The sequence below is a fragment of the Centrocercus urophasianus genome, unplaced genomic scaffold (assembly GCF_019232065.1).
Source record: "Centrocercus urophasianus isolate 14NV4802_14NV808 unplaced genomic scaffold, USGS_Curo_1.0 seq_11, whole genome shotgun sequence".
Classification (NCBI taxonomy): Eukaryota; Metazoa; Chordata; class Aves; order Galliformes; family Phasianidae; genus Centrocercus; species Centrocercus urophasianus.
The window spans coordinates 85,810,579-85,837,030 of record NW_024884253.1 but is presented as its reverse complement, the minus strand read 5'-3'; the positions used below and the strand labels follow the sequence as shown (position 1 = coordinate 85,837,030).

The 26,452-nt window shown below is 41.9% G+C and overlaps 1 protein-coding gene across 1 annotated transcript in view; it reads left to right on the top strand.

The window, feature by feature from the left end:
• The first annotated feature begins 327 nt into the window (after window positions 1-327).
• Window positions 328-26,452, top strand: part of MBOAT1 (membrane bound O-acyltransferase domain containing 1) — a 58,537-nt gene continuing 32,412 nt past the window's right edge. Inside the window, exons 1-3 of the mRNA XM_042808731.1 lie at window positions 328-468; window positions 22,256-22,401; window positions 22,928-23,005. Coding sequence (XP_042664665.1) covers window positions 379-468; window positions 22,256-22,401; window positions 22,928-23,005 — 314 coding nt within the window. The 5' untranslated portion in view covers window positions 328-378. The remainder of the gene's footprint in view (window positions 469-22,255; window positions 22,402-22,927; window positions 23,006-26,452) is intronic.

Here is a 26,452-nt window from a genome sequence, read left to right as displayed (position 1 = left end):
GTTCAGGTTGGATGTTTGGAAAAAGGCTTTCTAACAGCGGTGAGGCACTGGCACAGGCTGCCTGGAGAGGTGCGGAGTCACCATCCCTGGAGATATCCAGGAACAGGGCAGATGTGGCACTGAGGACCGCGCCCAGCTCGGGCGGGGCCCACCGAGGCGGCAGGTGAGCGGCGCGAACTCGGGGCGGGAACGGCCGTTTGCCGCCGGCGCCGCCGCGCGGCCTCCCCCGGCGGTCGGGCCATTAGGGCGGCCGTTCGGACGGCCCCGCCCTGCCGAGCGCCCCCCTGCGGCCCGGCGGGCGGCGCGGCGCGGGGCGGTGTCGGCGGGCGGACGGCGCGGTGCCTCCGGGCTGCTTGTCACCGCTGCTGGGGATGCGGCATGGCCGAGACGCCCGCAGCCCCGCATCGCACCACCGGCTCCACATTGTTACACCCGCTGAGCGCGCTTCTCGGCATCCCGTTGGATCAGGTGAGCGGCGCGGAGCTTAGGGAAGGGTTCGGCGTTCTTGGTCCCGGAGCGGCCGGGCGGCAGCGAGCTTCCTCTGTTATTGCGGCGGTATTTTTGCGGCGGTGTCTTTGCGGTGGTGTTTTTGTGGCGGTGCCCCGGCAGGCTGCTGGCTGCTGCTGGGGATGCTGCGGCGCGCGGCGCGAGCTGAGCCGCTGCCAGGAAGTTTGTAACGCGGAGCGAGAGGCTCAGGTGCTTCCCAATGTGTTCCTGCCAGGGGCCGGCCAGCTCGGAGCTGTGTTTGGGGTCGCTGCTGTACAGCGGTCTTTGCTGGCGGCGTGCGAGTGCGTGATGAAACGCAGAGCCTCTGTCCGGAGGTAGGTGAAACGCAGCAGCTCGGTGGTGCGGTAGGTTTGGACCAAACCCTTCGTGGCTCCTGGTTGCTTGTAGGCTGTGCTGACCTCCACACTTTGCGCCGTCCGTGTCCACGCGCACCTGCGCCGTTCCCGTGTGCTTTCAGGGACGAGGAAGTTGTGGCTGGGAGTTGGACGGGGCTTGGCCGAGCTGGAGCTGCCCAGTCTCGGCTCTGGCCGGCTGGGAACAGCAGGCAGAGATGGGAGCTCACCTGCCGTCCCCTGTGAGCAGAGGTGCTGAGAGCCGTTTCTTACTGTTGTTTGTTTGCAAAGTTATGCGAGAAATGCAGCATTTCAGAGGTTAAAACCCAAAACGTGCTGATTTTCCTTTTTTCAACAGAAAGCACTAAAGCCGCCAAATGATAAAAGCTTGTGCCTGTCAGTGAGTTCTGCATCACCGTGTGAGGGAATCACTTCGAACTGTTCTGTGCTGTGATCAGCAAACAGGAGCTGTGAATGGCACACATCTGTCCCTCTGGCATATCCACAGCCCCATGGCTGTGCAGGGTTAGGTTAGGCTGGCTGACTCACCAGATAATAAGGACTGGCTGACCTCTAAAGGTCCCTTCCAACACTCAGGATTCTATGATGTTGTAATGACACCGGGCCGACTGCAGGTTTTCCTTCGAGCTCTCAGCACCCTGGCGTCTTGCCAGCCAAGTGGCACAAAGGTGATGCTGTCTGTGGGGAAAATCCTCCACGTCTGGTTGTGTGCTGTGTTTGTCCCGGGGACAGCTTGTCCCTGTTGCAGACAGTGGGCACCGGTGCTTGTTTTCCTTGAGCACACACAGTGAGCAGAGGGACTCCCTGCCACTAAGGCGTATGGGGCCATACTGAGTGCCAGGGTTTCCGGAGTTCTGTCTTTGGGTTTCTCTGTGCTCTGAGAGAGGTTCTAATCTATGAGAAAGATCAGAAAAAGCATTGAGCTGAAGGTAGGAAAAACAAAAGTAGTGAGCGTTACCCTTTCAAAGCAAGGTTATGAAAGCTGAAGCCGTGGTAGATGGAAAATGTTTTGTCATCTGTTAAGCAGCTCTTGTGTCACACTGATCAGAGAAAACAGAGGTGAATCTGAAAAATGTCATTTTCCACATGGGTTGTATCCTTCATTTTACAAATGGTGATGTAGGTTTAAAAACCATGCTGAATTCCAGAGGGTGTAATTCATAGCCGCGTGGTCTACCAGGCAGGCTGTGCACGTTTTATTTACTAGGCAGCATATTGCATGAGAACATAGCAATGTTTACTGCTTGAGATGCTAATAGCATCCCGAAGTCTCAGAGTGCATTTGCTTGTGTCTTTAATGGATGATTTATCTTTGAATTTAGCATTGAAGTATTATTTTTAAGGCGAGCTATATTCAGTAACAAGATTAATGAGCTTGAAAGAGGATGAAAAGACTCTGTGTTCAATTCATCCTCATCTCCCAGGAAAGCAGACTTTGAAGTTTAGCTGACTTGTATGCTAAAAATATCTGGCTATGTCAATGGCACACCTTCATCAGCGTTTAGGAAAAGTGGGGTAGTGGGGTGGGATGGGGAGGAGAAGTGCTGTGAGGCATATTGGTTGTTTTGCTTGTCACATAAGCCACAAATCACTAATTGTGGAGCACCATCCCTCCAGCATGCTTATACAGTACTTTTTTCTTTTTTGTCACACGTACCCTGAATCACTGTGAGATACAGTAATTAGAGATCAAACTTCTGGCAGTGTAATGCCTCTAAACAAAGTGCATTTTGAATGAATACAATGAAGAAATAAATACTCTATTGCAAGTTATATTAGAAGTCTGTTTAGTGGCACCATTCATCCACGTTTTTACCATGCCTTCCTCAGCTCTAGACATCTCTAGATGTAATTGGGGTTCAAAGGGTGAGGACATTTGATCTCAAAGTTTCGGATCTCAGGGTTGTTTTGCAGTGCAGCCCCTTGATATCCTGGGTTACCTGTTGCCTTGGCAGTAACTGTGTGCTTTGTATCAGCTGCAATACAGCAAACCAGAGCTGCTAGCTGGCCTGGCCCTCACCTGCCTTGGACAGCGTGAAGGCTATTGATTTTCAAGGAGATACGTTAGGTGTTCAAGGAGCATCCCTCAAAAAAACCAGCATATGAACGTTGTCTCATTTTTATGTCAGAGGGTCCTCATTGATGGGGCCTGCCGCATTGCCCCGCAGGTGAAAAATGTGCATTCAGACGCAGCACTGGATGCTTTGGCTGCTAGTTGTATGCCATGGTTTGTCCTTTCACTGCTGCATATTTATGTTTTGGCAGCAGCTTAAATCAAACACTAACTCTTTGAGGGGCTGAAGGGTGCATATCTGAGACTTGAAATAGCTGAAGTATTAGAGAAGTCTTTCTGCCCATTCCTTGGGTTGGAATAACTCAAAGCGTGCTCATGAATTGTGTGGTGGTTTTTATTATTATTTTTACATGTGTGTGTATGTATGTACATTTCCTTTAACAAACATCAACAGAAATTCTGATCTCAAAATTGCGGGGTTGCTAAATCTAGCATTTTTTTCAACTTCAACGTTGCTTCTCCACTTCTTGTTTTTTTAGTTAGTCAGAAGGTTTATTAGTCCTGAGCCTCTTTGCATGGCTTTTCTTATTCAGCTTCTGGAGCCTAAAAAGACAAATTTAGCTTTCTAGGAACTCTGCAGACTTAGGCAAGGAACTTTGGGGTTTCTTTAATGATCTCCATGGAAACATTAGAAGATGCAGTGCAGAAGAAAAAACTAATTTGTTACAGATTGGGGCAAGATCTGAAGATGGAAGTTCATTGAAAACATAAGTGGGGTTAGTGTCTGATTTTTACTTGAAAAATGGGAATTGAGGGTAACAGCAGCAACTATTCATGTTTGGTATGAACTCTGCTGTATTTTAATTCCTTAATGTCAGTCATTCTGCATTTGAAAATTCATTGTTTTAAATTTGAATTGCAGGGTACTGTCAAATTCACTGCCTCCTTGCTTGACACACCCTCAACTGGAAAAAATAAAGCTGTATAAACCCTAGTTCTTTGAGAAAAATGATATTTGAAATCACTGAGATATCACACCTTTACAAAGAGGCAGTCCATAGGTTGCTGAAACCAGCTTTGATGTCGATGTAGTTCTGACTTTTCAGCACCCAGATTTTGTAAAACTACAGCTCTTAAGAGAAATGAAGGATGCACCACTCCATGGAGGAAGAGAAACACAGTCTTTCTGACACTGTTTTGGATCCCTCTGTGGGTTTGTAGTGCCCACGGGCTGCCCAGCCTTTTTGTGCTTCAGGAGCAAATCCGCCCTTCTGCTTGTACCTGCTTCTTCTGGCTCTGGGATGCTTGATATCACTGAGTCAGCCCCAGGGTGGAGGCATCAAGCTTTCCAAAGGGCAAGGCTACCTCCAGAGCATTGCTTTCTGTTCAGGTCAGTTATTATTAACAATTGCAACAATACACATTTTCCCCTGCCTTAGAAACATGCGCTGCCATTTTCATTGTGTTCTCACTTGGTTTGGCATCACGGTCTTGGACCGCATGGCCGATCTCTTGATACTATGTGTGTAAATATTTCCACATCCCTTCATTCCTTGAAACAAAGTCTGTCCTATTAAGTTTTTCATTTGGCAAGAGGCAAAAGTGCAACTGGAATCAGCTGCCTGCAATTTTCCTCTTTTTAAGCACTTTCCTTCTCATTTGTGTCAAATGATATCTGGAAAAATAAACATTAAGAGTGCTGTATAAAGTTTCCTGAAGCCTTCCCTGTGCATTAATCATGCTTGGAATGATTTAGCAGTGCCCCACAGCTATTTTGAGACAGCGTGAAGTAGTGATGGAGCATCCTAGGCATCGGCGTAGAGGTCTAGGCAGTGAGCACAGAGCTGGCTCTGTTCTGCAGGGGAGACCCTGGTGCTTGGGATTTGCTGTGTGTTGGCTGGTCTGGCGTGGTATTGAGTGTCCTGGCTGCTCCTTGGCTGCTATTGCAAAGTTAGTGAGTGCAGTTAGTGAGGATGGGCAGCTCTGGATGAAGGCTTGCCAAACTGCAGATATTGCTGGAGTTCCCTGGGCACTGGACTTAGCATCAGTGCAGAGGTGAATCTGAACTTTTGTACTTATCCAAAACCAAGTGGAGGGTTTGATGTCAGCAAGCTGAGTTTCTCTTGGTGTGAAACAATCCCGTATGTGAGCTGGCAGCAACAGGTGGCCTTCAGGGTACAGAAGCTCGTGTCTCCTGGGTGCTCAGGCAGTCAAATGAAAGTATTCAGAAGGTTTACAGGCAGTCAGGTTTGTTCTTAGAATTACAGTCTGATGCATAGATTTTTACTGTCCTCTGCTAACAAGAGTGTTTATGTTAATGTGCAATTAACAAATTGGGAATGAATCCCCCTGCTGTCCTCACTTGACTGTTTTGTACATAAAGTGTATGCTGAGCATCCAGAGAACTGGGTTGCTTTTAGACCAGATGAAGCGCCAGGACAGGCTCCAGGACCCTGCAGTGCTTCAGCTGCTAAAGGGCACATTATGGTTATCCAAAGCTGGGCTCTCCAGATCCTGAGTAATGTGAGTGTGAGGTCCTTGGCATTAGCTGTGTTGCTCTTCAGATCTACTTCTCTGGGCCTTGTTACTTGCTAACATCAGCACGGCCAACATGTCTGACATGAATTTGATGGTTTCTTCTGGGTACTGCACTGGTCAGGCTTGTTTGGTTACTTTTGGGTGGAATTGAGCCTGCTCCATATCAGGTCAGTCTGCTGTGGCTCTGCAAACAGGCAGTATTGCACTTGGAGAAAAATGAGTAAAGGAAAACCCTTCGGCTGATCCCTCCCCAGGGAAAGGTTGGATGTGATCATTATCCCTTTTTACGAGCTTAATTTGGAAAGTTGATTTTCACTGGTCTTTTATTTCCTGGCTTAAGGCGTTTGACACAGCTTTGCAGAGCTGCAAAAAGAAAAATACAAGCAACAAGCAAAGTGGTTTTTTTTTAAACTTCTTTTGGCTGCATACATTATGTTGGATGTGAAATAATCTTCACTGTTTCAAACTTGCCTCATCATAAGAAATTTTCAGGTAAGAAAACATTAATCTTAATGACGTGAGTAAACAAGAACTTGCAAGTGTATTACAGAAACAGAATTGTTTCAAAACTTGAAACATTAATAATTCCTCAGTAGTAGCGCTCCAGCATTCCTCTATAAATCATACTAAAACATGCAAATGGAAAATAATTTTTAAACCAAACCTCAAAACAATAACTATTAACTAGACAGATTTACCAGCTTGGGAAGTTTCTGGTTTTTTTTTTCTTCTTCTTTTTTTTCTTTTTAAACAGCAGAAATGGTACTGCAATGACTAGAAAGGGTTAATTGATCTGTTTATAGCATGACTTTCACAGTGCTGTCTGCTCCTAGACAAAACAAGTACAAAATATTAGAACAAATCTTCATTCTTGGTTTCCAGAACATCATCTGTGTGCTTCTGGATGTTTTTTGCAGGTGCTGTTTAAGGACTCTAAACACTTGCCTGGTGTTTCTGGGTGGAGGGCTTGTTGGATAATAGGGATTTTGCCAACGTCTGCTGGGTGTGTCCTCTTGTGAATGAACTCTGCACCATAGTGAGTGGGATGCTTCCTGGAAGCATTTAGGCTGTCTGTCTAGATGGCTTATTTGAAGGGCAGATATGCCTGAGTGCGTGCATCTGCCTGGCAGATCCTAGACCAAAATGTGACAATCTCAAAGACTTCCAACTTTAAAATTCATTATCAGATTATGTTCTGCAGCCTTCCAGTTCAGTGAGCAAGTCAGGCTGGACAACTGGGAGGGAAAAAGGGGAAAGGAAAATGTTCCTTTAGATCAGTTTTTTTGGATTACATGTGCAATAATAAATCAATAGCTATCTCAGGCCAAGAGAACAATTCAGCTGCTGGCTTTCATGCACATTTGCTCCTTCGACAGGCCCAGGGCTTCGGACAAAAGCTCTAGGTCAGCTTGAGCAATTTCTTCATTTGTGGTTTCTTGTTCAAGTGTCGTTTGACGCTGGTATGCAGATAGGGCAGGAATGGGGAAGGCAAGGAGGCAGGGGAAAGAAACCAGGACATTTGAGGACCCCCCGCTCCCAACATTTCTCAGATAATTTCCATTCTCGTTTTCATGTGCACACATACCGCTGTGTTTTTTTGCTTGTTTGTTTGTTTTTTTTCCCCAAGTACGGTTGAGCAGAAAAGATTTAATTATTAACTCTTGTGCCTAGCTTAAATGGCATTATAAACTACTGGAAGTAGGTTTTTCCTGTTATCAGTGCAAGGGAGTGTTAAAGAATAGTATAATATTGACTTTGTGTATCTCGTGTGTGCGCAGGGAGAGCAGCTTCAGACCACTGAAGGTTTGCAGGAAGTATCTGCACCATCAGGTTTCCAACTGGTAGACCAATGATTTATTTATTTGCAGGAGAGATGTTTTTAGAATTACTTTGTTCACTCAAAAATACTGCTGTTTCTTAGTTTAATTTATCTTACATTTATATCTCTTGCACTACAGGGTTTCTGGAAATGTTTTACAGTGTGTGCTGTAAGGAAGATGAGGAAAAACAAGTGTAGACAAATGATTTGGAGACAGCAACTGGGAACCTAAAGGACTTACTCTTTGATTTACATCCAGTTTCTGATGGCACGATGTTTTTACATCCACAGTGAGTTGTAGGCACTGTTAGCGCCCACAGCTGTTTATGCCTTTGTGTCTATGTCTGCGTTCATGCTAATTCCCTTGAGGCAAAAATTTGTGGTCTGTAGTTGCCACAGCAACAATAACACTACACTGTGTTTTCTTTTTTCTTTTTTTGTTTTTTTTTTGCCTGTTTTGTACCACTATGCTAAAAGTGTAAGCATATTGCTGTGGTATGTTGTGAAATATAGTGGACTTCTAAGAGGAAACGTTTGCTTCTCTTTTTATTTGTTGTATGTAACTTTGATGTAGCATTACCTTTCTTGCTGCTTCTCCACTAGGATACTCATTCCTGACTGCAACCCTGCAGTTGCAGAGAAGAAATTGGGCTCAGCAGTTTGGGAAAAGAAAGTGATAGAAAGATTCTGCTGGTGCTAAACAGCAAATAAAATCAGTTTTGGAACGAGAAATTTGTTCAGGGTAGAAGGGAAATCGTAATGCAATTATGTTTCTGTCTTATAGCTGTACAAGTCAGTTGAAGGATGATTGTAGGTATTCTTTGCCATGAAACAAAAATAAAAATGTGAACATAGTAAAAAGGGAAAAAAAATACAAGGTACATTTCTTTTCTTTAACATGCAAAAGCAAAGCAAAGGATCTGGACTGTCTGCGTTAGAAATATGACTGTTAAAAAGGATCATACTGAAAGTATATGTGTGCAGTATAAGGGAAATAGATCTAGGACTTCTTTCCTTCCATCCTCCAGTATTTCTATGCATGAGGAGAAAGTCGTGATAATGCTGAAGGCTGCAGATTCAACAGGGATTAAAATGATTTTTCATGCAGTCCAAAATTGGTCATTGAAACTAATTTCAACAGGATGCTGCTGAGGCCAAGAACTTGCCCAGAGCCAGTGAGGACTTGGATGTTTACACAAAAAAACACAAGTATCCAGAGTGAAATACTTAATAGCTTAAGAGGGAAATCTTTTATTTTGCAGGCTGCTTTTAGGGTTTGTCCCCTGTGTGGTGACTGCCTTCTGGCTGACGCCTCTGGATACTGAGCTGCAGCTGTCAGCCCAGAGCGTGGCTGCTGCCATTAGGGGCAGGTGGCTGCCAACTGGGTTGGGAAGTATTGGTGGTAGGTGGGTGATGGGAGCGGATGATCTTGGAGGTCTTTTCCAACTTTGGTCAACCTGTGATTCTGTGTCGAGCATTTCCTCTCAGCTTAGGTCACGCTGCACGTCTTTTACACTGTGTTTGTGTTTAATGGTCTGTCTGTTCTCTCTGATGTGGTGAGGCAGGTTTGTGGTGGAGTCTTCCTTCGTCTTTTGATGGGGCTTTGACATGCCAATCATTAGTCTGTCATCTAACTGCTTATCAATCACAAATTTGTCATGTGCTGTTACCTCGATTGCTCGACTGTCTCAGTTGGTTTTCATGTTTTTCTGACTTAGATGGGGGTGAGCCAGGCTTTAAATGAGACTTCAGTGCTTAAATAATTACGAAGAGAAAATTCGTTCCATATCTCCCTCCTCTTTTTTCTTTTTTCTTCTCAAACATTTATTTTTTTTTAGTGTGATTACTAATAAGGGCAATATATCAGACTGGTTTAGGAGACCCTAAGTGGCAGGTGTGCCTCTGTTTCCTATGTCTAGAATCAGCTCTCTGCAATTACTTTGACTGCTTCTGCATACAGACCTCATTTACTTGCTGTCTGTGTCCTAGCGAGGCTTCAAGCCATCAGTGGGGACTGATGTCCCTGTCATCCCCCTTCAAGGCTCCTTTCCCTTGTCCAGTATAAAGGATATGCTTTGGTGCTTCCCAGCATCAGGCAAACTGATAGAATCATAGAATCGTTCAGGTTGGAAAAGATCTTAAAGATCAAGTCCATACTGTGCTAACACTAACAACCCACTGCTAAATCATGGGAAAAATTTCATCTGTATTTTGAGAGAGCTTCAGTTTGCTTAAAAAAAAAAAAAGAAAATCAAACTTGAAATATTTTTTAGAGTGCTTTTGAGATGACCATGTATTAGTAATGCAGAACCTTTTGATAAATGGAAATAGGTTTTGCAAGCTAGCTGTGCTTATCATGCACTATACTGGTTCTGTCAAAGCATTTCTTTGGGCTTTACATGTAAAGGGCCTACTTGAAGGGTAACTTATTTATGTAATTTGCACGTCTGTTGAATTTCTTTCCCCCAGCTATGTTCAAGTTCACAGTATTGTTTGAGAAGAGCTGGTTTCAAGATTCTGGAGTCTAGTTGCTGTACTTTTTTTGTGGATGATAAGTTACTTGTTACTGCTTAATGAGAGCATCACTTGAATAACTCTAAGATGTAGGGGCATCACTTGAATAACTCTAAGATTTTTCCCCCAAAATTTTTCCCCAAAAAAATCCTAAGGGGGAAAAGGTGAGGCTGGCTCCTGTTGCCTAATGATTGCTCTCCTTTGCATTGGAAATCAAGTTACATTTCTTCTATTGCTTACTCATAAGCATAGCAAAAATATAATGCTGTGGGTAAGTAATATAAATGTGGGTGTGGTTGCTTTTTTTTTTTTTTTTTCTCCTGATATCACAGCTATCTTTGGAAAATTTCAGTCTTAGAAACTAAAGTTCTGCTGAATTATATATATAGAAGTATGGGCCCCTGGTGGGGATGTGTAAAAGGGACAGCATGTTTTTAGTGAGACAAGGATTTTTTTTTTTTTCTTAAATGTAGCATGGTGTAAAAGAAGTCAATGAAATATAATTTGTAGCAAAGTCCAAGTTTCTCTTTTTTATTGTTTACATTTCTTACTCATCAATTGACAGTTGCTTATGCTGCGTGTTTTCCTGTTAGTTTTTGTTGTGTTTTGGTTGCTAAGTTTGAAAACTAGAAACTTTTTTTTGGTGTGTGTGTGTGGAGGAGAGCCCCTGGAATTCATTCAGGGCACAATGTTTCAGCAAAGCACTAATGATTTCCAGACAGTTTAGTTTAGTGACAGTTGAGATGTTTGACTTGCAGGAAGTCCTGAATGCTTATTACTTTTCAGTTGCTTGTTTTCAATAGTGTTCAAAGTTGAGCACCTAAAATTAGACACGTTCCGAAGTCCAGCTTCCAGAGGGATTTGCTGCAGATGTAAGGTGCTTTATCATGGACATAACTGAACAGCTGGCTTTGTTCCTGTCTTGCATGGTACAAAACTGCAAATTGTGAACAGAAAAAAAGGAAGGGAAGAACAGCCATGACAGGATATTGTAGCTGCGCAAGCTTTGCTGGTGGCTTTTCTTCCTGCCACAATTCTGAAGTGATTAAAAGTAAGTCTGCAGCCCACATCAATGAAGGCCAGACAAACACATTTTATATTAAACACCACAGAGCAATACGTTTTCCTTTAAACTGTATTATAATTGGGAAGAACAGTATTTTATGACTGAAATCCCATGACTGTGAAAGCAGATATATAATATTATCAGTTCACTGAGGTTTGCTAATTCTATCCAATCACCATTACAGAAAAGGGCAAATAAGATTGTCTTCTTGAATGATAATGATAATAAAAAGGACCATACACAACCTCTTGGAAAAAGACTAAAAAATGAACACAATAGCTGTCTAAAAAAATCTAGCTGCCAGTTGAATCAGCATATGGAGTGGGAATGGTAGACTGTACAAGCAACTGCAAAACTTGCAGTTTTCATTGTTTATGGAATGAAGGAGAGTTGCTAACTGCTACGTTTGCAAAGATAATTATAATTTTTGTTATGTGTTTTGTTATTTTTGTTATATTTGATAATTATGTGATTTCCCAGTCAAATAAATGGTTTTGACTAGAGATTATTATAAAAAAGGTAGTTCTGTGTATTTTCCCTCCCCTTCTGCCAGGTTCCTTTTTCTTCTCTTGTGCAGAAACTTGCCAGTTCTGCAGTTGCACAGATTGACTAGACTAAAAATTTACTCTGTACAAGCGGTTTACTGTGGTTTAGTTCCATCTTGCCCATCCCAGGGCAACCAGGGAGCAGGTGAGTCCATAGATGGTGGCACTGGAGGAAGGTGGAAAACTCATTCTGCCTTGGGAGTCCAGAACTGAGCAGATTCACTGCAGATTTTGCTGGCTCTTACTGATAGCTTCCCCAAACCCTTGGGTATCCACTTTTGCTGTTGAGGGGATACATGCTGGAAGGTAGCTGGGAATATCTGCAGTACCTCTTTCAGGAAGCGCTGTGGTTCTGCAGGGTCAGAAAGGGTGCAGTGGAACACTGAGGTACACATGTAGCAGGGCTGGAGCATAGGCAGATGAACAAAGGTCTTCATCTTGGTGTGTGAGTGCCCGTGTTCTGAAGGGATATTTTTTCTTGAGCTCAACTTAAAATGTAGAATCCTTAGAACTGAAATCCTTCAAGATTGACCCTTAAAGGTCATCTCTTCCAACTCCCCTGCAATGCAGTGGGACATCCACAGCTAGATCAGGTGGCTCAGAGCTTGGTCCAACCTGGCCTTGAATGTCTCCAGGATGGGGCTTCACACATTTGTGAGCAACCTGTTCCAGTGCCCTGCCAACCTCATTATAAAAGACTTTTTTGTCTTTAAGTTTGAAACCATTTCCTCTTGTCCTATCACCACAGACTCTGCTCGAGAGTCTGTCCCCTTCTTCCTTGGAGCTCCTGGTTAGATACTGTAAGATCACTATCAGGTCACCTGAGAACTTTCTCTTCTCCTGGCTGAAGAGCCCCAGCTCTCTCAGCCTGTCCTCCTCGTAGGAGAGGAGTTCCATCCCATGGATCACCTCTGTGGCCCTTCTCTGGACACACTCCAACAGGTCCGTGTTGCTCCAGTACTGAGGACTCCACACGTGGACTTAGCAGCGCAGCAGAGGGGCAGGATTGCTTCCCTTGACCAGCTGGTCACTCATCTTTTGATGCAGCCCATGGTATTGGGTTGACTTTCTAGGCTGCTAGGGCACATTGCTGGTTCATGTCCTGCTTGCCATTCACCAGTACCCGCAGGTACTTTCTGCAGAGCAGTGCTCTGTTCTTCGATCCCCTGGCTTGTATGGATAATAAAGGTTGCCTGAATGCAGTTGCAAGGCCTTGCACTTGGCTTTGTTGGACCTCATGAGGTTCACCTGGGCTCACTGCTCAGGCCTTTCTAGGTCCCTCTGCATTCCATCAGGAGTTTTCTTTTGTGCTCATCATCAGAATTTTGCTTCATTTCTTCTGTTAAGTGCTCTTAGGAGTGTTTTGAAGATGCAAAAGACTTAGGGAGGAAAGCAGGAAGTGTTGAGGTTTGCAGCACCTGCCTGCTGAAGTAGGAAGCTGGCTGTGTGCAATAACAGCTGTCACAAAAGGGCCCTGCTCCCTTAGAACTCTTCCACACATAACTGGTAGTTGATATGCTGGTGCATTGTTTTCTTGAGTCTTTTTCAACTCTCTTTCAAGTAATTGAAAAGGGTCTATGAAAGACCTGCTTCTGAAATGTTAGACCATTTTAAGACATCTTTAAATGGTAAAGCAAAAAGTGAAGCTACAGAAACTGTGGGTCATTTTTGAAAATCTCACCTCTTCCGATAAAGTGGAAGTCCTGTTTCATACTATGGAGACTTCTTTCTCCTGTTAATGCATGGAGTATGCTTCATCTTCCCACATCTGCATTATGCATTTCTATGGCTAAGCTTATTCATCTAGATTATTTTTATGGGCAGTAGAAGGACCTGTGTCAGACTTGTATTTAAGGATTAGATGAGTTGCAACCTCGAACTGCCTTTATTTCCCGCTAATAATGAAGGAAATTGTGATGGGGCAACTCCAACAGCAACATCAGTGCTTGGAAACATAAATTCTACTCCTCCCTTGAGCAAAATCCTTTCATGCAGTTTTAGATCATATCTTATGTTTTACATTGCTTTTATGTTAAGTTATTAAGGGCATGGTTTAGATCATTTTAATGCATGGTGTTCCAGATCTTAGATGTGTAAGGGCCTAATGAATTCTTATGTAATACCATTGATAGGTCTAAAAGTCTTAGTCTTTGAGCAAGCCACTTTATTCCAAGGACAATGAGTTTAAATTTAACACAGTGCTGACAGTTTCTGTAGGGAGTGGAGGAATAAGACAGGACAACAGCTTTCTTTTTGTTTAGAATGTCTCATGAAATTGGCATTTTTTTCCTTTTACAGATGTTTGTTTCTTTCTGTTGCATGTATTCACTGAGATACCATTAAAATAATGTGAACACAACTGCTCAGTTTATTGGTGTGTTCTTCTAAAGACCACAGGCACATTTTTCTATAGAAAAGGAACTGAAAATAGAATTGCATAAACATTACAACAACATAGTGGGGCAAACTGCTTTAGATTTGCCAGTTCCCATTCTGGTGAAAGAGTGCACTGTTTTGGCAGTTCTCACTGAGAAAACAGTACTTACTGACTTGCAGGTAGTAGCAGAACATCACTGCACATAAATGATCACAACGTCAGCATCTGTTCAACATACAGAGTCGTTATAGTTCGGTGTAAGAGTTGTTGACAGCAAGCTCAAGCTGAATTTGGGTCAGGTCCAAGTATTAAATTCATCAGCCATCGAAACTAAGTGTGTGAATGTGTAACTTAGCATGATGATTTAGATTTTTTACTCAGATGCTTTTCTTTTTAGCTTTCTGATGACTCAGGTCTTAATCTGTTCTGAAGCTCTGTTTATGTATCCTACAAGTGATTATTCTGCTGGTGGCTTTGTAGAGGTAATCCAGAAAGAACATCTGTTTCAAGTTTACAGTCTAAATCATGGAAGGATATTTGACCCTGTCAGTAGGAAAAAGCAGAATCTACCCACGAAAACAGCACAACAGTCCAAAATGCAGTTCATTTGGCATATTCTACTTTACCAACTCCATTTTCAGCATACAACATCAGCAAAAAAGCCAGGGCTATAAGAATTTAGTGCTGCTGCTGAAGAGGCTAGTAGTCTGAAATTGATCATGCAAGTACTCTCTCCTCTCTCATGAGAGCTGTTTTCCTGAGTGCTGTTTGCTTTGCTTCTGCCCCTTCAGAACCTTCCACAGGGCCCACGTGGCACAAATTAGTTGTTTCACTGTAATAATGGAGATTTGAATTTTCAGTAGCTTTGTCAATATTGTTCCAGCGTAAATGAGTTTGTCTCCATGCTGTTTGCAGTTCACAGTGCCTGGATGAGTACAGAAAACATAAGATCTTGCACATGGTAGTCAATTCTGATTTCTTCCCCAACGCCTGTTTATGCTGACTCTTGGTGCCCTGAGTTCTGGGCAGAGGAGTGTCCCAGTGACCATCCATGGGAGCTAGATGTTAATTGAATCCCTTTTCTTCATGAAGCCTGAGACAAAATTGTAGCAGTGGGAAACCTGACTTGTTTTCTGTGATATTGCACTCCTTCCGGGGGACATTTGTCACTTCCCTGCGTAGAGTTAAGTGATCTCTGCAGAGAATATTTGTCCTTAGGATTCATAAAAATAGTCTCGAAGATCAAAATATTTTGGAAAAAAATTCAGTAAGTATCAGATATCTTTGAGATGATCTGATTAAAGGATATTCCATCTCTCATTCTTAACACACCCATTTCAAATATCACAATCTGGATGTTATGAAATGCTATCAGAACAGCAGGTCTATTATTCAACATCAAAGTAGAAATGTCTCCAACAAAGCGAACTTAAACATGTTTGCCAGGTGCCTTTGATTATATGTGCAAAACAATCTTTTGTACAGAGAAAAAGAAGTTATTGTACTTCTCTAGTGCTTGCTTTTTCTTTGCAAGCAAGATATGTTCCTGGAAGATGGGACTGATCTCTAGTGAAGAGGAATATTTTATTATGATACACCCTATTCAAAACATCGTTGTTGGACTTTACAGTCAATGGTTTGACTTGCGAGGGAGTTGCTGTTGCTGTCAGTAGTTTCTATTAATATGCTTCCTTATGCCTTTCCGAGCACTGCAAACAGCTGGTTGGTGATCTGTGCTAAGTTAGTGAGCTGATACTAATTTACAAGATAAAAACCTTGTAGCAGCTTCCTAAACTATTGCTTGCTAGTAAATAGCAGCAAATCCTGAGTATCTTGACTGTGGGCTGTGATGTCCTTTTTATAGTTTGCACACTTTTTGTGTAGCAAATGAGTTGTAGGTTTAAGGCCTCGTTGTCTAATATTGCTAGTAAGCACAAAGCCTAGAGTTAACACAAGAGTTATGTTCTTCACTGTCTATAAACTGATGGCAATCTGCATTCTCTGTTGTCTGTTGAAGCTGGCATGGACCTGAATGCCAGCTGGGAATATTCTGGCAGCCTGGCTGTGTTATAACTCCCTTGCACCTCTGTGAACATGTATGAGTGTGCAACATGCCTACATATGCCCAAAGGCTGTGTGTTGCAGGGGATGCATCAGCACCTTGTCGTCAAATGAATGACAGTTTAGTAGTGTTTTGTTTTTTGAATAGATTTCTACAGTGAATGAGATGCAATTCAAATTAATAGCATCAGTAAGATTTTCACATAGAGAAGACTGGCCATTTTGGGTAAAGAACTTAGTTGCCATTTGGAATTGGGAAAGAGTGATGTGGTCTGTTTGTTACATTCTCCTAGATTTTTGGAAAGTGAGATCAGATTTTCTGTAAGTATAAGGAAGGAAAAAAGTAGCAAAGAAAAAGCAAAGTATTTTGGTGGCAAGAATGGAATAGAGGATGTTTCTTCCAGATACTTAACTATAAGGAAAATGTTAAAAGCCCTGAAATAATGGACTACATGCTTAAGCTTACTTATTTTTTCTTCCCAGAGTGTTATCTAGTAACCCTCAAACATCTATTACCACTTTGTTAAAGAGGGAGATTTGCAGATGCAGGGATTGTGGGATGAGTGGAGTTAAACTTCCTGAGGAGAGTGACTACCCTGAACTGTGGTTAGCAGTAACCCAGACTATATTAGTCATGATTTACTACAAGGGTGTAAAGCCAGATTTGGCCTTCTGCCACATTTTCTGTTTCATTACCCAAGAATCTGTAGCTAAGAACTTGCTATTTTATTCTTGTAAGATTTCAGGTTGATTTTTCTGTTCGTTTGTTTTTGTTGTTTTGTTGTTTTGGGTTTTTTTTTGCTTTTTTTTAAATTCCACAATCAATTCCCAGCATGCCAAACTGTTCATCATCTACCTGTCTCCTTCAGGAGCAGAGGTATAGCAGGCTGTTATTTCCCATCCCCCTGAGCCTAGTTTACTCTCACAGCAAAAGCAACCATTTGACCATAACCCAAAGTTTGGTGGGTTATTCAGCTGACCAGCTAACAAACTTGTGGTTTCCTGGAGTATCTGATATCATAGAAGAGTAAAGAGCTGTGGGTCTTTTTGTAAAAATACAGCTATGTGGGACAAAGAGTCAGACAGTGAATTTCTGCTAAATTAGGTTTTAGTGATATTTCCTTAAGCAATATATCTAGAGTATCCATTGCCATCCTCCAGCACCAGTTCAATAGGAAATCTGCCCGTTTGAAGATCTTTGACAAATGTCTTGAGAATCGTGTGGTAACCAGGCATACTCACCATTCAGAAAATGACAGGGAACAAGGTTATGGCAAGAGGCCTTGTAATGCCCATGGTCTTGCAAAAAACAAGGAGGAGCCCATGGAGGTGGTTCCTCCACCAAGTGTTATGAGCTCCAGGCATGCTGGATGCCCACAGAACAGCCTGGAGACAAGGCATGCCAACCAGTCAGAGAAGGCTGAGAGGTACAGACACTGCCATCATTCAGGGAATGGCATAAGACACAGATATGGCCACTGTTGTTCACCCAGCATTAGGAAGCACAGTTATGGCCACCGTTCGGATAATGATGTGGGGCTCATGCATGGTTTTCAAGCAGAGGGTAGATGATGGCATGGGACAGTATCTGTGTCCAAATCTTTCTCTCTTTTGCATAGCAAAGTGGCACAGGGAAGCCATTTTCTACAAAGGGGCCTCTAGTTCCTCTCAATCCTTTTTGTCTTTCACGAGAAGTTATCTGTCACAGCACAGAACCCCCACGGCCAGCCAGGTTTGGTTACACCCATTGACTGCTGTCCCTCTGGCCTCTGGGCATCACGATGGATGCAGCTGCCTTTGTTTTGCCCTGCACTGAATGGGTGGTCAGGCACTGAAACAAGGTCCTCAGGGCAGTGGTTGTGGCAGCAAGCCTTTGCAGTTCAGGAGACGTGTGGGCAACACTCTTAGACATAGTTTTTGAGTATTTTGTCTTTCCACTTGTAGGAATGAGTTTAACTAAATGGTCCTTGTTTGTCTCTTTCCTCCTGTAGAAGTTCTGTGTTGTTGTGAATTTTTTTTAACAAACAACAGTTATCATCACTCCAGTTGAGCTGAAACTGTTCCACACTTTGTCTGTCCAAAACTGGACATGCCTACTTCTGTATTTCAAGGCTGCCTTTAGCTAGCTTAGACTGAGATTTAAGACTTTCGTCTGTTAGTGCTGGATACTGTGACGAGATAGGCTTTATGTCCTCTAAAGTTTTATTACAGGAAATGAATATATTATCCACTATGTCAATGTCATGTGTTCTGATTTCCAATTTTATTGCATCTTACTCACTAGATAATGAAAAAAAAGAATTGTGTAAAAGGCAAAGAAGTTGATGTGGCAAGTTGTTTTTTTTTTCTTGACAGTGTTGAGTATGTGTAATGAGATAAAACATGGGCTAGGTGATTTATCATGATGAGTTGTTGTGAGAAGTGTTAATTCCCATGTGGTTTATTTTCTGTTTCTATATTATTTTTGTTTGGACGCCATTCATTAAAGTTCAGAAGTCCTCAATTTACTGTTTACAAATTGTTTTTAGCAACAGTGAAAGTAACCAATAGTGAATAGTATAAAATCTTTCCTATTTGGAAAAGGGAGGAAAGTGTGACTCATAATTTGTTTGTGATCCATTGCAAGCTTTCTTAAACTCTCAGGAATATATTCACTTCAGCATCTTAAATGTGTATAGTGAAGAATAGGATGCATTGTGAATGGAGTGTGGTAAAGTCGCTGTCAAGTGAACCACCAGTGTTCATGTCTGCGTGTGAGTGCAAGTGTTACAGTGCCATGTATAAATAGCTGAATAGAGATGGCAGTCATCTGAAAAGCTATCACTGTTGTTCTGTGGGATCATAGATCAGATCTAGAGCTAGGTTCAGAGCTCAGTTTTAAACGAGGAATTATGCCTTCCAGACAGATTGAGTATTCACAGCACTTAGAGTAGAAAGTTAACTAAAAGTCAATCTTGCAGTGCTGTACCTTCCAGGGAGCTCTGTGCTGCTAAATTTGATCTTCAGACTGAACCTGGTGCAAATCAGAAGTCATGATGGTGCCTTTGTTTTCTGAGTGCACTGTCCAGGTGGAGATGTACAGAAACTATTCCTCCACGCTCACATTTATTTATAATTTATTTTCCCCAACAGATATCAAATAGCAGTTTTATCAGTAGTTGGTATATTTGCTCGGCTTTCATCTTGCTTTTTCCAGAAGCATTATGACTCCCTGGCATACCTTCAGTTTGATTCTGTGTTTCTGCTATACTGTGTTTGAAGATCTGGAGCTGGCCTATTTGTGTTAGGCATCCTATTACATGCTTTACAAGGAGATGGAGCTGCAAACCAAGTGTAGATGATAGTTATTTTGTGGGAGATAATCCAGAAGAGTATAATTAAAATAAATAAATAAATAAATCTGCAAGCCTTAATGGTAGACAAAGACAATCAAATGCAGCATGTTGTATTTTGGGGCATGGCTGCCTGCCAGAATAATGTGGACCTGGAGGGAAGAAAACTGCAGAAGCACTGTGGTTGCTGCAGCTCAGAAGGAAGGGTAAAAGCAAAGCATGCATATTCTAAGGCCATGAGTGAAAGTCTTTTCTTTCTGCATTTTGTATTGCTTTTTTATTTTTTTGTATCTTGGGTTTGATCTCCTGAGCAATGCATTGGGTGCAGCCTTCTCACTTCCCTTATGCTGTTGTGGTATGTCATGTAACGTTCAAATGGCATTCAGGAATTATGGTACATTTTTATGTCTCCGATAGTATCACAGTCACTTACGAATCCTGAAATGTTAAACTTTCTTTTTTCTTTTTTTTTTTCTTTTTTTTTTTTTTTAAATCAGATCTAGAAAGGCTTATCTTTATTTTTTTCTTTTTAAATTGGATCTGTAACTTTTAATGGTATGTTGTAACCATTCCTCTGTAAGCTACGTCCTGGCTAAATTCAGTTTAAAAATGTAACTGAGCACCAGTATTTTGAGATAGTTACTGGCTGAATATATTAGGCAATTGATGTTCAGCTGCTCTGCGAAGAAAACATTGTAAGCAGAATGAAATTTAAGGCAAGGGTTTACTTTTCCTTTTATCCTGGTACAGGGATTTAATTCAACTCCAGCTAAAGCAGTGCAGGAAAGAAATTTTCTTGGTGAATTTTCACACCAAAGTGAAGATACAGTGACATGGTTGGTGTACTCCTGGAATCCAAGTAGCCCAGGTAGCGCATGCTCTGAGGAAGCAGCAGTGCAGGGTAGCAGCAGGGTTTGTACACAAGGCTGCCATGCTGTAGGCACTTCATGTTAGCTTGTGATGAAATTGCTGTTGCTTGCTTTCTGCTGCTGCTGTGGTTACCTGTCATATAAACTATACAAATGCTGACACAAGTCTGTCTGCCATGGAATCTCACACTGAATTTAGCAGCATATATGAACCTCTGAATCCCAGCATCTTTAACATCTCAGACTGAACATGCAACAAGTAGATGAAAATAAAAAAAGAAAGTATTGCTTATCTTGATGCTTTTTTCATGATGTAAAGCTTACATGAACAATGTTGCACAGAAGGGAATATTGCCTTTTAAACAATTGGCCACAGCATGTTTCTGGAACTGTTTGGTCTTTCTTTCTTTCTTTCTCTATAGTGAATGAGAGGGGCTCTGCATGCCATGAAGTTGAGCTTCCCTGGATTACTAGTATAACTATAAGTGGGAGCAGACTGAGGCAAACTTAAGGTTCACTGAGTTTTCATTTGGATGCATCCATCAGTCTTGGAAACTTACATAGAAAGGATGCAGTCAGAATAACCCTGTAGAGGATGTTCTCGCTACAGCCATTTTTCTGTGGAAGGGGAAGTGGGAACATTTACTGTTTTGAATGCACGGTGTTGCAACAGATCAGATGAGAGTTTGGAATTTGTGCCACAGCATTTTGGTTTTGTGTCATTTTGTTTTCTTGTTTTCAGTGTAAGATTTAAAAAGTAAGAACTGTAGCATTCAAGGAAAGCTTAACGTACTGTTATGATAAGACATTCCCAATTCCTTCCTTCAGTTATAGTTCTGTGATATCTTCTGTTTGTAGATGCTGGTAATTTACGAGAACAATTAATAAACAGGTATTATTCCTGCTACAAAGTAAGAAAATTAAGTGAATCCAAGTATTTGAATAATTGCATTATTGTATTGCATTGCTGCATTTCCTCTGTTTCAATGATGCAGGCAGTAATGTAGCCAACAAACCTTTTAATGAAAGCATTTGATTTAACAGCACCATGTTGGATGTTGTTTACCAGAATAAAGCAATCTGAGGGCTGTAGTGTCTTATTAAGCACATTGTAAATGTTTTTGACAAGAAGTCTGGTTGAATCCAACAAGCTCTGGGCAGCCAGCATGTCAGAGCATTTCCAACTGTGATATATCATCCTGTCCTGGACTGAAATCTTTGGGTAATCATCTAATCCAAACAATTGCTAAAATGTTGCAGCTTATTTAGTTTTGCTCATTCTAGGATGACATGCTGATGGAGAGGTCAGAACTAATTTAAAATTAAAAGGACTGTAGCTGAATAAATGAATTTAACTCCATCTGTCTAAGGCCCAGGGTGGAGTTTTGGATGTGGTATCCAAGTCCTCTGCTGCTCTTTTAGAGGCTGCTCCTGAGCTCTATTCTTCCTTTGTCTCTTGTGACTTTTGCTGAAGCAGTCAGAGGGAAGGTGACTGGAAGAAAACAGCTCGGTGTCAGCATTACTCTGAGGACACTCCAGCTTTTGCTTGTCCTTGTGCCTGATAGGAACTGCTTGTCCTCTACGTGTCCCTGTCCTGTTGCTCCTGCTGCCATCATTAGCTCTTTACAACTGCTTCCTAGGTACATCAGAGACTTGCAGCAGCAGCAGAACAATTAAGAAGCATTTTACTTTAGCTATCTGCGTGGTGGTAGAGCAAAGTTGTTTTTTTTTTTGCATTCTTGAACTTTGGAAAAAAATGGCACATTGAAAAGCCTCCTTGGAGGATGCTGTGCTGTGGAGCTTTTCAGCTAGCCAACAAAGCTAACCAGATACTGCTTGCAGAAGTGTTTCACATCAAACCTGTTATACGGCCTTGTTTTGGGGTTTGTGGAGAAAGTCAGGCACAGAGGCAGTAATTCAGAGCACCAGTCTGCTTTCTGGCCTCTGCCTTGCACAAGGAGGACAGAGAGGAGTGGATGTCCTCTGCACCTGGACTGTGCTGGGGACCGAGCTGCAGCTTGCTCTTTCTTTGAGTTTTCAGATGGCTCTGCTTTTGTTTATTCTCTTCTTTTGTTGGCCAAGGAAGGTTACCACTTGGACTCACAAATGAGAATTCGGAGAAACAAACAAAAGATTCGTTTCTCTCACTTTTCCCCTTCCCAAGCTCTGTTCTTTGTTTCTCTGAGAATGGAGAGGCACCTCTTCCTTCACCTCCAAGAATTACAAGTTTTTCTGTTGTTGTTTTGTTTGTCTTTTACAGATAAATTTTGTAGCCTGTCAACTATTTGCCCTTTTGGCTGCCTTTTGGTTTCGTATTTACTTGGGTCCCAGTCATGCCAGCTCTGCTGTTCGCCATGCATTTGCCACCCTCTTTGGAATATACTTTGCTGTCTTCTGCTTTGGGTGGTGAGTATTTAATCACTAAGCAGGCAAGGCTTCGATAAAAAAAATATTTAAACTTCATATCAGCTTTTCTGGGTTGTCCTTTTAGTCTTAAGAGCCTCTTAATTTTCCAGTCCTTTAAAAAAATGACAAAATTTGTACCAGCATAACCGCCCCAAGCCTACAAAGTAAAATCAGCCACAAAAGCATTTGTAAGTGAGATATTTGATCTGTGATATGTTTGTTCTGGCAGTTAGTCACACCGGTTTATTGTGAAGACAGCTCTTTTGGAAAAGATGCATCCAGTTTGAATGAGCTCTTTGAGCTAGGCTGCTCTTTCTCTGAATGAAACACACTGACAACATCTTGTCAATAAGAGTTAATCCATACTGGGTATTCAGGCTATAAACATGTCATTGTGATAATCCATATTTTCTGATGCAGCATCACATTTGTGCCATTCTCATGAGAAGCTGTTCCTTCACTCCAAACTGTCAGGCCCTCCAGGTCACATAGAAGTTATCTAAATATTCACTTTGTTGTCTTCAAGGTATTCCATTCATCTTTTTGTCCTGGTGCTGATGAATTATGGCATTATGAATATGGCGAGTATTCCCAACATCCACAGGTGAGCACGTGTGGTGGCAATATTGGAACTGCCCTCTGGTCTCCTCTCCTTTCATTGAGAAATGTGTTTTTTTTTTCAGTTCTGCTTTTTCTCCTTCACTACCTTTCTTTCCGTGTTACTTGCACAAGCTTTGTTCTTTCAGTTACAGAAGCAGCTGTAATCTCAATTTGTGGTTTTTGCATTGGGACATAGCATTTGTCTATGAAATTTTTGGACCCAGAAGTAGGCTTTTGCGGGTTTAGTATTTTATGCCCAAGCTTCTGTTTTTTTAACTTAATGAAGTCATATTCTCCTTAGTAGTGTGTCCTTGAGGATTGCTTTCAATCATTCTTTTTAATGTGTTCTTCCCCTTGCTGCTTGGCCTTCAGCTATTTTCCAATTATTCTTGACTTAAGTAGTTCAGTTAAGGTCACTGTGGCAACTGAACTTAGTGATCTGTGAAATAAGTCTTGCATTCGGTACTGGACTTGGAGCTTGAAAAAGTAGGAAGTACCACATATGCTATTACTTTGGCATAGAAGCTTATAGCATCACCATGAGAAGTTCCCAACCATGGGATCTTGTTTTTTTCCCTATATAGGTGTCTTGGAGAAAGACACCCAAGACACACAGAGGGCTTTTCAAGTGAGTGCTTTCCTAGCTGAAAGACAAAAAGCACTCTCTTAGAAATGAAAACTACATGGAAGTTACATCTGCTTCTTGCACTGAGTAAGAGGAAGTTGGTGTGAAAGAACTTCTGTGATCAGTCAATGGCATTCTCATGGGGGGTCTCTGTTAAGAGTTCAGCAAGTAGAAGTTTTTAAAATTGTGTAGGTGGACTTATTTGTTTCCCATCAATCTGCATAATTGAAATTTTATTTTTGAAACTGCTACTTTACAGCAGGCTGGAGGGATCGGGTGGCAGTTCTTCCCACTTCTTTATTTCTGTGTTGGCATCCCTAAGAGCACATGGCTTGTAACATGATTTGGTTTGGGTGTTTACAGGTTATTTCTGTCTCTGCATAGTTCTTTCTGCAGCTACTAATGGATGCAGCATGGTGAACTCACATCAGTCTGAACCATGGATCTGAAACCCCTTCTTTGCTTGTCTTCAAGGCCAGGACTGTCTGAGCATCTAATGTTCTGATCCCCCTTTTTCTCTAGCGCTTCCTGAGGTAGCACCTCTCTGATATCCAAATGAAAACCATCCATTACAACTTGTCCAAGCTTGCTTAGAAGTGTGAACCATAGGCAACAAGCTTGTCTTACAGCAGCCAATAGCATTTTGCACCAGCATAATAATGTTAATGCAGAAGATTTTGTTACTGCCCCCACCAAATACAAAAGCAAAGCCTACAAGTCCAGAAATAATTAATTATTTTTAAAATGCAATTGGGCAATGTTTGTGAAAGAAATATCATCCAGAGGCCAAAAGGAAAAGGTGCTTAAAGTGTATGCTACTTGTTTCCCAGGTGTTGTATCTGCACATCCCTTGGAGAAACACAGAAGTAACTCATTTACATGAAACAAATGAACTGTAGGAACCACGTTACAGAAGTAATCATTCAATGTTTCTGTCTTCTTAGACAAGTTAGTCTGATTGTAGGGATATAGGCACGATTTCAACAGGAAACCTCCCTGCTCTTATTGTTTAGCTTGTTAGTCATTATGGGAGAAACACCTGTAAGTCGCAACACAGATTAAGCCAGCTGGTATGATATCACCCACTACTGCAAGATAGTCATGTGTGGACTAGAATTGATGTGAATTAGTAAGTCAGCATGCCAAAAAACCTCAGGAGGCTGGGTTAGGGGGTTAGGCTTCTACTGTATTTCACTGGATTTGAAGTAAATCTGTATTAATTTTATCAAAATTACTGTGTATTTAAGATGCGTGAGAATAAGCTTGAAAAATTCAAGTGTAGTGGCTGGATCTTTGCATACAGAGGTCCTTTAAGAACACTTGGACCTTTCTAGTGAGAGTCCAAGAACTGGCTCTTTTTGCTCCCCGAAATTCGGGTGAAAGTGAACAAAGGAAATAAAAGCAACAACATAGTTTAATGTGCATGCACCTATCCCTGGTTATTTTCAGCTAGTTTGCTCTCTGGTGAAGCTTGCAGCCTTCAAGACTTGTAGGCTGAAAAATTAATCCAGCATTGGAAATGTTCCAAGCTGCAACAGCAATTTGCTATTGTCTCTGCCTGGTCACTGCTCTCCTTTCAATCTTTTAACTTGAGCGTCAAGGCTTATTTTACATACTTAGTCCCATCTATCACAGTTACATGTCTCACCTGGCTGACCTGCCATTCTCAGATGATGAGAGGGAGCCTAAGGATCGGATGCCTGACTCTGAGATAAAGTAAGACAGATTCTGCTCAGAATCTCCTGAAGAAGCTGTCGTGTCCCCTCAATCTGCCTTTCAGCCAGCTGTTTGCCTCAGCCACGGGAACTGCAGATTGTCTTGTGATCCTTGTCTTCAAATCCACCGCTGTCACTCACACTGCAGTTTATTAGTCCCCAGAGAGGAAAAGCTTATTTCATTTATAGCCAGCCATGATCTGAGGAAGGCATGTCTAGTTTTCAGCCTGCAGACTGTTGCTCTTGTTTCATTTTGCCTTTAGTTCCCTTCTCTGATGCAACTTATTCTGGATGTTTTTTGCCATGTAGCTAGCTTCTGATGTAAGGCACACTAGTTGGCCTGGTCTTGGCCCATCTGAAGTTCATGGAATGTAAGCCTTCCAGCTCACCTTTGTACTGCCTAGTTTACTTCACTTGACAGTCTTGTTTCCAAGTGTCCGTTCACTTCTCATCTCCTCAATATCCTCTTTCTTGCTTGGGTATAGGCAGGGAGAAATTAATTATGGGAAAGGCTGCATCTGTCACAGCCGGATGCTGCAATGCTCAACTCTTGTAATGGAAAATGTCATGCTGTTCTCCTGCCTAACAGTTTTGTGGTCATCCTGAAAAATGGAGAGTGAATTTGTCAAGCTTAAGTAACCGCTTCTTCTGGAAAATGGCATAATTCAGCACTTGGAGCTGAAAACATTAGAACATGTGTCATTACCTAGCTTCGTACATAATCAGAAAAGAGAAAATATCTTAAATATTTTAATTTCCAGTGACTCAGGAAGAATTATATCTGTAAACAAAGGGCATTTACAGATAGAAAAAGGTAATGGATAACTTCAGCTACACACACTCAACATAACTGGATGTAAAATGGCTAAGTGAGATAAATTTCAAATAGTATGTGGGAGGGGGAACTTTGAAATTGAAATGCTTGGAATGATCTTTTTTTTTTTTAACAGTGTAAGGAGACATCTCTATAATGCTTGAGCTGCATTTAAATCCTCTTAAAAATCCTCCTAGAGCTTAGGTTTTTGCCAGATCTTGTAACATTGATTCAGACTTGTGAATAACCTTGTTTGCAAAGATGGAACCATGCTCCTAAACAAGCCCAAACCCAATC